Below are 13660 nucleotides of genomic sequence, written 5' to 3'. Positions count from 1 at the left end.
GGGAACTACTCCCATCACAGTATTTAAAAAACCTAATTAAAAACACACCCATAAACATGTTGGACTGACTGATTTTGTTGTGTGTCGTTTCAAACGAACTGACCGAGAGCCATTTTTGTATGGTTTCACAGCTTAGCCTGCCAACATCATCAGCATAAGACAATTAAGTCCTGCCAGTGAAAGAAAAAAATATCAGTAAATATTTACATCGCAAATCTTTACCAGTCATTCACTAGGCGCTAACAAAACCTTACTGTACTCTCCCTCTCTCCCCCTCCTTCCCCTCTCTCTTTCTCTTTCTTTCTCTACATCTGCGATTCATTGACTTTACAATTTACCACATGTCGAGATGGGAGAGGTCGAGCCTCCATCTGAATCACGAAACAAATATGCAAGTGATTTATTGTTTTAAAAACTGTGGGCCGATTTAGTGCAACTCCACTTTTCCTGAGCATTACTCCTATTGGCAGACCATGAACAATTACAGTTTGGACTAATTAAGCTTGGAGAATGTGCAGTGCGCCGCTAATGTCTAGCAGGCCTCGATTTTAGTTTAATGGTGCCAAACTTTACTTCCCAACTTTACTCCCTCAAATCCAAAACAGATTGCACTTTTTATGGGTGTTTATCAAGCTCAAGAAAAATAAGGCACTTTTATTTTCCTTGCATGGGATGAGAAAAATAAAGAAGTGGAAGGGGGGTGAGAAAGAAGAGAAAAGATAGAGGGAAAAAGAGGGCATGAGGGAGAAAGAGAGCGTGTCCTTCACAGCCTAAAAAAATGTGGAGTGCATTTTGCGAGGAATGACTAAATGTGGACGCGTAGTGCCATGAACCCCCTGCGGATTGCAATTAAGCCCTATTAACATGTAAAGCCAATTTGATAAGGTGTGGGTCTATCCCCTAAATCCGCATTAAGATATCTTTCCTCACCTCGCAGGGACAAGCCATTCAGAGCTGTACCAGAACACACATAATCCATGTGATATACTAGTGTAATGCATATTCTGCTAACATGTTTAAAAAGATACTGAATGTGTCAATTATACAATTTTGGCCATACCAGTACATCTACATACATGCAAAGCATTACACTATGTATTACATTTGGGCTAATGTACAAATACCACTGCTGATCTGATGTTAATCTTGCCACAAATCCAACATTCCCTCCCAAAAATGTCAAAATTGTGTAAGTCATTAATTGTGAAGGCAAGCACCATTCATTTTTAAATAGGTGGGTCTACCGCAATAGAAGAGATACTGCTGCAACAATACAAGTGAAACAAAGAAAATAGGAAAAAGGCTATTGTTTCAATCATACAATGCCTCTTGCCAAGCTTCCTGTGGAATCGCCACGGGTTTCGAGAGTGTCTTTATTTCACTCTAAATAGACCAGGGGATGCTGGGTGTTGCGTTCTCGCTCTATCTCTCTTTTTGGTTCTTTTTAAAACTACTCATAATTAGACGTTGAAACCCAAAACCATAAACCCCAGCCAAAAGTCTCCAGGCCCCAGGAATTATGGGGCCAGGGGTGGCGTCAAATATCTTAACATTCATAAGTCTGAGGCAGTAAATAAACCCGGCGGATTTACGGCCCTGCAGCCCTATGCCAGAGTGCTGGCCGCCCAGCCCCCGCTCCCTCTCTTTCCTCTCTGCATACCTGTTGAGGTGTGATGTCAGCCAGCAGCACTGAAGTTAACCCGTCGCCTTTTCAGAAAGCCCCATGTTAGCATGAGCATCTGCACAATCGCAGAGAGAGAGAGAGAGGTGCAAGGAACAGCATGGCACCTGGAGTTAGCTGGCCAGGCCACTTCACCAATTCAACCTGTTCCCACTGAACCAGCAGGCCTTTGTGTGAGTTTGAGAAAGGAGAGAGAAGAAGCAATAGAAGGACGAGGGGAAGAAGAGGGCAGGAGGCCCAACACCCTGGGCATAACGTCATGTCAAATTGCTAAATTATCCCAAATTGTACAGCTTTTTAGATTTAGGTGGTTGGAAGAAACAAACTCACGCTCGTTATAGCTGTCTGAGGTCAGACAGATTATAGTAACCTCCACACATTCAAACACACACACACACACAGACTCACACACAAAAAAAGACATGCAGTAACGGAATCACAGGAAGCATGGAAAGGCATGCCCAAAATGTCAAGATCATGGCCAGTTGGCAAAAAAAAAAAGAGAAATCAAGTGGCAAGTCCGTAACATCACTAACATCACAATCATATCACATTGGGCCATTATATGTCTAAAAGTATGGAAACAACAAAAAAAGATTGCACGCATTCCAAATCATGAATTCCAAAATAATAGTACTGAACCGTCTGTACCAATGAGACCCAAAATTGATCAAATGAGAAAATTGGACTGAGGAGAAAAAGCAACCGACAAAGCCTGCTATATCAAAGAACCACACAACAATGGAGTGAGCTAGCCATTTCTAATCACAGACACAGTACCAGTTATATTCTGTAGCCTTCCTTACTAGTTAGGGAGGAAGACAGATAATCAATGCCCAGGTGAATTATTGATGCTATACATTTATGAATACAACAGCCACACACAAAAAAACACTAATGGGTGGACACACACGGTGCTAAATGTAACCGACCTGAGAGGAGGGTTGGGTTAGTGCACTAGGTAAACCATCATAAGCCAAAAAGGTATGATGTGATCTTGAATAAAGCTGTACTGAACATTTATAGTGCATTTGATCACGTTTGAAACGTCTCCTTGCATTGTTAACCAATTAAACACGGATCACTGGGTTTTTCTAAAATGTTATTTTTGCAGATGATCTTATCTTGCATACAGGGAGGTGGTGGAGTATGGAGTAGACAGGATGATGGAATGACAGTGTGTAACAAAACTGATCAAATAGGCTACTATGAAAACCTTCCAAGTTTGAATTACCTCTGACAACCACTGAACTAATGGGCACAAGGAGGTAGACTGTACACAGACCTGATATCAGATTTGAGACATGTACAGCAGCATCTTCTTACACTGCAAGGGCATTCCATGACTTTGCTCATATCAGTTTGGTATATAAGCGTCTAATGTGGAAGTTATGTGCGCAAGCACTGGATCTGGCACTATAGTGAACATGTGCAAAAAGAAAATAACTCATTGAAACAAATAGCCAGCTAAAACCCAGTGTGGGTGTGTGCACTGATGGGAATAAAGGATGACTAGTCCTGCAAATGCACCAGTATTGTGAACATGAGGGACACACTACTGCGTAATAATGGTAAAGAATGTCAAACGGTCACAAATATGCACAAGACACACATTTAATAAAAACACCAAATCATAAAATATACAAATAGCAAGATAATTCGGTAAGATGTAAATAAAGTGCCATATATGTGCAATTATTTTGTAGACATGTTATAAGACATGCTTAAAATACTTACATGTGTCAGACAGAAAAGGGTGCATTACATTGTCTATCACATGTGTGTTCATTTTCAAGGTGTGTGTGGTGCACTAAATTGAGGAAACAAATATCAGTTTCATTACCCAGAGGTATATGTGGGGGTAAGATCATATTTCCTAATGCCTGGTCTTTGCCTTAACCTTGTAAAATGAGATGACAGGTCCTAAAGCAATGACTTGTAATTGCAACCATTATTTTTTTTTTTTAAGGTTTCGAAAATTATCCGGCCTAAGCATTGCTATTGCCCAGTGGGACTAGGAGGTGGCGAGTAAATGAGTAAGTATGCATAATTATAGCTGAGCTGATTGCCTCTAATAAATAACATAAATGTATTTATAAATAACATTTTACATGGCACATGCTTTTAAGAGCAATGGTTTACCCATTACAGGCTAGCGTGGTATACATGGGCTACAACATGTAAAAATCAAACAATTTCCAGCCTATAAATAAATTATTTCAAATTTATTTAAATGTTTGAGGTAAAAATATTAATGTCTGCATATTCAAAGTAACTGTCAATGACAGGCCTCTTTCAGCTAATGTCAATGCAGTTTGACAAATGCAAATTACATAAATAAACTAATTAAAACATTGGCTTTGTTTTTATAAGGTCCTTTCTCAATGCTTTTCTGAGTTTCCTGTATGTTGATATATTTATAGAAACTTGTGTTAGGTGTTATTATACTGCCCTAGGATAAAAAAAAAGTTTAAATGGGTCATGTGTTTTAAGCGTTAAAGAAAAAAACGTTTTCAATTAGGTTGTAGCGAACATAGCGAAGGCTCAGTACAACATTATATTAGGGGGCGGTATGAAATCAAAGCCAGAGATAGCCTAACAAACACTCACATAATAATAATAATAACAATGCTAATATAATAACAATAATAATAACACAATCAAGAAGAGGCAGCATAATAATAATAATTTTCAATTGTCCACTATAAACTGCTATGTTATTATTGAGATTAATGTTCATATTTTGTACTATAATTTGATCACAGGTGTACAAAAAATAGAATATTCATCATGTGCGCATGACCTTGCATACCATTTGTTTTATTTGAGGTGATGGAAATGAATTGATTATCCCTATTCCTAGAATGCTACAGAGAAACATGCAGGCACACTGTTGCAAGCGACATGCATGCCATTGTACAGTTCATGAAAAGTTGGGAAACTTCTGTCTACATTTAACAGCTAAACACACCTAGCTGTGTGTCAATGCGCGTTTGTTCAAGGCTACGTGGGTCGTGTGTGTCCATTAATGTACGCACATCGGTGTAAATAAATGAACTTACTGTGCGAGCTGTTGGAGAAAGTGATCCATTCGGAAGGTACGGGCTTGTAAGATCGGGGATCATTATAAATGGATAGCCCGGGTACGGTGGGCTCTTGAACAGCCCTCCATCTTGCCTTTTCGCAGCTAACATGGCGGGGGGAAAGAAGAAAAACTTTTATAAGTGCCTTGACAACTTTTATACATCTGAGATTTTAGAAGAAACCCACTCGGTACGCTCATATGCCATTGTGTACAAATCTAAGAGACAGACAAGCAGAAACTCACCCTCCTCTAAACTTTCTCTTGTTTTGTCTCTGAAAGTTTCAGACCTAGGCGGAGGCCGTCTTTCCGCCTTGAAAAACAACGAAACACAGGGGTTGCATTAAAGAAAAACATAGAAACAAGAAATCATTACTTTTATATACCGTGGTTGCACATTTCGCGCACAATAAGTAAATGTTTGTAAACTACGAATGCCCAATCGATTCCGATTATTTCACTTACCTCCGAATCTGACGAGCTGTTTTGATTTGTTTCTGATTCATTTACAAGAGAAGATTTGACATCTGCTAAATCCCTTTCTGCCGATAAATTCTCCGAAATTTTTTCATCCTGCTCCCCTTCGTCTTTGAAGGAAATCATTTCATCGTTCGCACCCAAATCGTCCCCTCCACCGCCGTTGAGCTGCGGCATTTTCCCGAGCAATTTTGGGGGGCAAAAACACAAAGTTTTAAACCCTTGATCTTGGTGATCTAGAATCCGAGTTAAAGTTTAGAGTCTGTATTGGCGTTTTCCAAGCACTGGCGGTTTATACAAACTAAAAAGAGGGGAACCTTGGCAGAAAAAGAAGCCGGAGATGGAGCTGAGCCGCTCGGATTGAGTGAGTTGAAGTTGGTCGGAGTGGTTTTCAGTTCAAAGGCGGCGCTGATTGACAGATAGAGAGGGATGGAAATAGAGAGAGTCTGGATTCAGGATTATTGACAGGGAGAAACACACAAGAAACTAATGAGATTCAAAAAAGGGAGGGACTTGAAGTGACGTTTTCATAAATAGGGAGAGAGAAAAAGGCTAGAGGAAGACGACGGACGAGTGTGCAGTTCGAAAAGCGGGTGAGGAAAAGGCAGTTTTGGTGAGGAGCGCGGGACAGTGAAGCGCCCCTGTTTGCTTTTGTGCTGTTATAGCAAAATAAGCGAAAGACTGGAGTTACTCGTAAATACGGATTCAATATATGGGCGGTCTCCCGCTGAAAATGAGTAGAGAGCACTTCCTTATTTTCTACAGTTTCAATGTAGCAATTTTGAAAAGTCACGACATAGGGGCCAAAAGTTTACTGCGCCTGCTTTGCAGAATGAACTTGAATAAGCCTATATCCCATCAACATTTGCTTCGGGTAGGCTATGAAGCAGTATGAATACCATTTTGATCACGATGACAGCTTGAAGCCTTTCCTTCTTTTTTCTTTAACCCTTTTAAAACAAGCTATAATATGTCAATTATATTGGACATTTTGTTGTATATTTCTCATATCATATTGCATAATATTCTATTCGAGACTATATCCTCAATTAGGTTGCATCCATAGCCTATGCATTTTCATTAAAACATGTTGTTCTACTTAATTAAGATAGGCCTATATTTTCATGGAGTGTGAAATATAAAGGACGCGACGATGAAGGTACAGACGTGCTCTAACAGTCTGCACACCGTTGGGAAGACTACAGGCAGGGAGGGTCTAATGAGGCCGGAGATTTTAGGACTAACCTGTAGCCTATTCATTATAAAAGAACAGACAGGGGCTTGGTAAATGTGTGCTCTTTTCTCCATCTGACAGATTTCTAAAGTACAGTAAAAAAAATATATATATATAATAATAAATGCCACCAAAAAAACTGTACAGCTCATTTGTGTCATTGGTACAAATTCTTAACGGCACTCGAAAGAAATGTTTCATTACATTATGGAGCAGGTTTATTTATAATGGTCATCCAGTGGTTTTAATTATAAGTTTGGCTAGACATTTTAGTACAACAATTTAATGAATGCCACGCTAAAAATCTACTGTTTGTGTGTAAAAAAAAAAAAAAATGAAGCTCTAGGCCCACACCAGGTCACAGTCAGTTGACAGTAGTTTACTACGGTGTAGTGTAGGAATTGCCTATCGTAGTCTTCTTTGGACTTAAATTCTATTGAGTATATAATAGCCTACCGGAATATGTGACTGCAGTCCTCCATGTTTATCGCAGCATGTTTTCACACCTTCATCTCCCAAATGTTCAAAAACAGCAACCTCTGGAACTCAAGACATGTCATTTATTCTATCAACCTCTTTGGGTTTCGCGCCACAAGTTCCAATCAGGGTCACGCGGACATCAAACGGCAGATGAATCTCATTAATGCGATCAAGCGTTTGAATAAATTAAGGGGAGAAACAAAACGACCGCTTCGAATTTGATCTTCTGCACTATTTTCTTTATTTAGGCTTACCTTAATTCTCAAATTGAATTATTCAATTGTATATCTCTACTTAAGCCTAGGGTTCCTATTTTGATGACCCCCCCCCCCTCCCAAACAAGGTGTCGGTGGTAGCCTATGAAAAAAGCATTGTGAAAATATAAGCAGTTTAATGAATAGGCTATAGCTGACCCTCACCTCTCATTTGGCTGCTCCAGAAAGACCACTGTTTGTGTATGTGTGTGTGTGTGTGTGTGTGTGTGTGTGTGTGTGTGTGTGTGTGTGTGTGTGTGTGTGTGTGTGTGTGTGTGTGTGTGTGTGTGTGTGTGTGTGTGAGAGAGAGAGAGAGAGTAGTCCACTGGGGCTCCAAAAGCCTGGGAAAGCTATGTTTTATTTAATAATCATAAAAGTGATGTTTAATAAATCATAAAATGTTTTTTCCAGAAAAACAAAATATATAGCTATAGTAACACAATGTTTTTTTTTTAAATGGCATAATACATAATATGCTTGTTTCGAGTCTGTCTTCCAGTCAGTTGTCAAAATACTGTGTTGACAAACATTTATTTCACATAGACCTACTGCATGACAGAGATAAGGGCTATATAATGAACCTGTAGCCTATATTGACTCGCTTAGAACAGGCTTCTTTAAAAGCACATCCTTCTGCAATATGATCACTGATCTGGCATGACTGGATCAGCTGAAAGCAATATGGTGGAAACCTACACAATATTATCAAATTATTGAGTTCCTGTAGCAAAGGAAGGAAGGAAGGATGCATTGGAGGGGCTGGAGGGATTATAAGGATGCTTTTCTTAGGTAATCTTGTATGTCTGTGTAGCTGCAGAGAAGAGGCACCCCACCCCTCCTAGCTCTACAAACCTGGAGCCCACACAGACCAGACCAAAGCAGCGGAGTTCCAAGCTCACCCCTTCCTGGATTGCCTCAGCAGGTGCCTGAGAGTTTTATTGGGGTGTGTGGAGTGTTACCGTAATTTTTCTATGGAGGAGTGTTATCAAATCTATAGGATTTATAAATTCTCTTACATTTTCACCACTTCATACAGCAATGCACGCTACTGTATTAGATCACCCACTCTTCTTTCCTAGGTATTACAGTGAAAATAGTCCTAGTGGTCCTTACAGCCAACCTCGGGCAAGATAGTTCTGCACACATGCTAAACTCTTTGTGCAAACGGTTAATTACCCACAATGCCTCCATATTCTCAACCATGCAGGCTGAAATGGCTCTGGTCTCAATTAGCATATTATAGGGTCTATCTACCTCTTGTTTTCATAGTAACAATATGTGCATTTTAAAGCCCTGTTTAATAGTAACTACAGCTTGATTCATGCCATATCCCCTCTGAGCCAGATGAATAAAGCAATATAAAGATGTCTGTCTTTAACAAGTAGAACTTGGCATTTAACCTTTTTTTTTGTTGCATTTAGTCAATTGCAAATTCCCCCCATTGTATGGGGAGGCGCTGCTAACCATTTCAGCGTTTTTTCCAGTACAGTTCAGATGAATTATATCATATGAATAATGACATGGTTAACCACAATTATGTGTTTCTAATGGCTCTCCACATTGTGTAAAGGACAATAATGGGGAAATTGATTTAAAAATGTATTTGATTATGCAAAGATCCTTTTATGATGTATATTCATCATTATTGTAAGAGCAAATCTGACCACAGAAATAACTTGTTCCAAAAGCTGGTTCAGTGAATGTGGTTATTTAATGTTTCCTGCCAGTGTACAGTACAAACATACAATACAACTCACAAAGCTGAAAAAATACAGAACGTATTAGGCCTACAGAAAAGATAACATAAGTATAACGTGGGAGAGTAAGTAGCATAAATGACCACATATGTCTTATGCAATCAATACTATCGCCATGCCACAATTTCTTTAACAATCTGTTTAACCAAGCATTTGTAGTTTCATTAGATTATTGAACACTATAAATTAATTCCTCAACCTATATACACACTCTGTACAAAGGATAACATTATATTGGCATTAGAATGTTTCTAAGTAAAAAGCACAATATGAAGAAGAGATGTCTTGTGCAAGTAACAGGTCAGACTAACATGATAAATGGCAACATTCTGGTTTATTAGCTCTACTTCTACGTCGGTAGGTATTGGCTGCTGGCAACACCTGCCTGTCTCCAACCCGTCCACCGTTACAAAACAGTGCGTCGTGGGAACCGTATTAGAGGAACTAAGTGAACTGCCTCCTTCATCCAAAACAAACAGCAGGCTTTTCAAAAATGAATGTGATAGTCATTAATCAGTGGATGACGCAGACCTGGAGCTCTCTAAACATAGAACCCACCTGAGACAGGACTGCAGGGCCTGGAGCTACAGTACACAGTCGGGGCATGTGTTTGCTGTCCTCAAGCCCTGTGGTCACCTCCGATATGTCAGCCAAGGCACAGCAGCGTACTCCTGTCCGTCAGAGAAATCGTCTCGTTGGACGGCGAGCCAAGCTCTGGCTTGTAAACGTTAGGTAATGGTCAGTAGTAGGTCAACAACACAGAATGTTTGTGTTGGGTGTTATTGTATTTTTATGGTACTGAATGAGAAGTGAAAACCTATGGAGGCCTACATCATAGGATTATATATGGGTTAGTGCAAAATTTGACGATTCACACTACCACATTCTGGTGGTCTTATTGTCAGCAGTCAGAATATGAGAGTATCGTCTTTGCGGGAGAGTGACTCAAGTTTATTATTAAGTTTGTTGGTTTTGTCTGGTCTTATAACAAATATGTGCAATCGTTTATAAAGATGCTGACACGGCTTGTAGCATTAGGCTTCTACTGACAGCAGGTCAGGTGTGGGACTAGACATTACCACAAAGAAAACTGATGGAGAAGCAGCCTTTTTGTCTCTTCTAATCTTTTCACAAATCTCACAAACAACCACGTCCAAAGAGACGCAAAAGAGCCATGTGGAAAATAACAGTTATCCTGACCCCCACTTTGTGTTTCGGACAAAAAAGGAAATCCCTCTTGTAATAATGGGCTTGTGTTTTGGACCACACTACCGTTATGGTTTTCTGAGATGAGGACCTTATCTCAGGAGCTTCCTTAGGAAGCAACAGCAGGTCTTTGACCAGGAGGAGAAAACCAGGAACAATGTTTCAATGACATTCAGAAGAATGGCCCATAATTACAACCATACTGAGAGCAATTTTCCCTGTTTGTTGATGACAAGTGTGTACGTATGTGATGGTGGAGGGGGGTCAGATAATGAGATTTCCATACAGAGGGGCTTAATTGAAGATATTTATTCATTGTCCACATCACGTGTTTGCGTTCTCCCTCTTTCGCTCTATCCCGTTCTCTCTGTCTCTCTCTCGCACTTTGTGGAATTGTTTTCCAATCACATTTGTATATAGAAACATATGATGAACAGTAATGGTGCGCTCACATGGGTAGAGGCTGTATAGCTCCCCAGTTGATTGCGTACAGCCGCTCTTTGAATAGGACATTGCATGTACCAAGAAAAAACAAACGCCATATTATGGATAGGGACAGTTATTTATTACATTTTATTTTGTTGTTTTTATTTTAACCGGTATTTCCAGCATTTTCCACTAGGTTTGTTGCAGGTAGGAAATCCTAGAAAATGTTTTGTGATTTACACAACCTGTCTCCAATCAATCAATTGTGTTGCGTGAGTGTTGACCCTTTTAACTCATCATATATGCTGCTGCTACTGTTTATTATCTCTCCTGTTGCCTAGTCACTTTATCCTCACCTGTATGTACATACACTACATGACTGAAAGTATCTGGACACCTGCTTCTGCGAACATCTCAATCCAAAATCATTAATATGGAGAAGGCTGGGAAGGCTTTCCTCTAGAAACATTGCTGCAGGACATGCTTCCATTCAGCCACAAGAGCATTAGTGAGGTTGGGCACTGATGTTGGGCGATTAGGCCTGGCTCGCAGTCGACATTCCAATTCATCCCAAGGCGTTCAATGGGGTGAGGTCAGGGCTCTGTGCAGGCCAGTCAAGTTCTTCCACACCAATCTTGACAAACCATTAGACCTTGCTTTGTGCACAGGGGCATTGTCATGCTGAAACAGGAAAGGGCCTTCCCCATACTGTTGCCACAAAGTTGGAATCACAGAATCATCTAGAATGTCATTGTACGCTGTAGAATTATGATTTCCCTTCACTGGAACTAAGGGGCTTGGCCCGAACCATGAAAAACAGCCCTAGACCATTATTTCTCCTCCATCAAACTTTACAGTTGGTACTATGCATTCAGGCAGATAGCGTTCTCCTGGCATCCGCCAAACCCAGATTCGTCATTTGGATAACAGCAATTACAGGTGATTGGGGCAGCTCTAGCAGGGCAGAAATTTGACAAACTTGTTGGAAAGGTAGGATCCTATGACGGTGCCACATTGAAAGTCACTGAGCTCTTCAGTAAGGCCATTCTACTGCCAATGTTTGTCTATGGTGATTGTATGCCTGTGTGCTTGATTTTATACACATTAGCTAAAATAGCAGAATCAACTAATCTGAAGGGGTGTCCACATAATTTTGTATATATAGTGTATCTACCTCAGTTACCTTGTACCGCTGCACATCAACTCAGTATTGGTACCCCGTGTATATAGCCAAGTTATTTTTACTCATTGTGTATTTACTCCTTGAGTTATTATTTGTCTATTATTTGTATTTTTTCCTCTGCATTGTTGGGAAGGGCCCGTAAGCAAGCATTTCACTGTTAGTCTACACCTGTTGTTTACGAACCATGTGACAAATTTGATTTGATTTGAGTCCTGGGGATACTCCAGAGTTCACTACAATATACTTCCTTGGTGGTTTCATTGACTCTCCCCTTAAACTGCCTGAAATTGACACATTTTTAGCTACAATGTCCGAGTCTGTTGGGAAGGATCAGCTTCAGCAAAATAAGATGTAGAATCACTGATTTACAAATGGTAATCCCTTTGTGCAATTAAGATTCGTAGAGCTATGCCACCCCTGGCTTAGGTGATCCCCACACCAAACACTCAACCAGACATTGAGTGATTAATTGGAGACAGCTTGTGTAAATTAAAGAACATTGCCTAGGATTTTCTACCTGGAGCAAACCTAGTGGATAATGCTGGAAATACAGTTTTTTTTAAACGGAAGCCCATTACTATGAAAACCCGTTTCCGCCATCCCAAATTTTCTGGGGGGGATACTATCAAAAAATGTCATGTTACTATCTCAAAACTTTGAGATACTAAGTCAACATTTAGTGATACGTACAGTAAGTACAAATTTAGAGATACGTTTACATTTTTTTTAAATACTAAGTAAAAAATCTGAGATATGAAAGTAAAAATTTCGACATAACTCAAAATGTTTGGATAGTAGACAATACTTAGAGGATATCTTTCTTAATTTGTAAAACGATGTGTTGATTTCATAGGTGACACCACAGGAGTGTTTTCCTGGGGCCCAGAAAATTTCCCTGATCTGGTAGGCTACCTAACCAGGCAAACTCCGACCCTAGTTATAAGCTGTAAAACAGTTTTATGGGCTATGATGGGACCAGATTCTTTCTAATCAGGTCATATGGTTTTTAAAAAACTAGACAACAACTCCAATTTGACAATCCACCTAACAGGGTTGAGTTTGCTTTATGAAGCACTGCAACGTGGATATATGGAAATAAATCGCCACATAATGCTACAAATTAAGAAACATATCTTACATTAATGTTCAAATCTCAAAAAATGTGGAGTTAGTACCTCGAAATTTCCAGTTAGTATCATTTAAAAAAAAACTTACTTTTCTGTTCAAAAGTTTAGGGTCACTTACAAATGTCCTTGTTTTTGAAAGAAAAGCACATTTTTGGTCCAATAAAATGACATCAAATTGATCAAAAATATAGTGTAGACATTGTTAATGTTGTAAATGACTATTGTAGCTGGAAACGGCAGATATTTAATGGAATATCTACATAGGCGTCCAGAGGCCCATTATCAGCAGCCATCACTCCCGTGTTCCAATGGAACGTTGTGTTAGCTAATCCAAGTTTATCATTTTAAAAGGCTAATTGATCATTAGAAAACTATTTTGCAATTATGCTAGCACAGCTGAAAACGGTTGTCCTGATTAAAGAAGCAATAAAACTGGCCTTCTTAAGACTAGTTGAGTATCTGGAGCATCAGAATTTGTGGGTTCGATTACAGGCTCAAAATGGCCAGAAACAAATAACTTTCTTCTTAAACTCGTCAGTCTATTCTTGTTCTGAGCAATTAAGGCTATTCCATGTGAGAAATTGCCAAGAAACTGAAGATCTCGTACAACGCTGTGTACTACTCCCTTCACAGAACAGCGCAAACTGTCACTAACGAGAATAGAATGAGGAGTGGGAGGCCCCGGTGCACAACTGAGCAAGAGGACAAGTACATTAGAGTGTCTAGTTTGAGAAACAGATGTCTCACAAGTCG

The 13660-nt window shown here is 39.7% G+C and overlaps 1 protein-coding gene across 1 annotated transcript in view; it reads right to left on the bottom strand.

Annotated features, from left to right (window-relative positions):
- LOC135523901 (transcription factor 7-like 2) overlaps nucleotides 1-5882 on the bottom strand; it is a 102459-nt gene extending 96577 nt beyond the window's left edge. The window contains 3 exon segments of the mRNA XM_064950909.1: nucleotides 4744-4868; nucleotides 5010-5076; nucleotides 5229-5882. Coding sequence (XP_064806981.1) covers nucleotides 4744-4868; nucleotides 5010-5076; nucleotides 5229-5417 — 381 coding nt within the window. The 5' untranslated portion in view covers nucleotides 5418-5882.
- Nucleotides 5883-13660: the final 7778 nt, after the last annotated feature.

Source organism: Oncorhynchus masou, chromosome 31 (genome assembly GCF_036934945.1).
Source record: "Oncorhynchus masou masou isolate Uvic2021 chromosome 31, UVic_Omas_1.1, whole genome shotgun sequence".
NCBI lineage: Eukaryota > Metazoa > Chordata > Actinopteri > Salmoniformes > Salmonidae > Oncorhynchus > Oncorhynchus masou.
The sequence above is the reverse complement of the archived record's forward strand: the minus strand, read 5'-3'. Positions and strand labels throughout refer to the sequence as shown.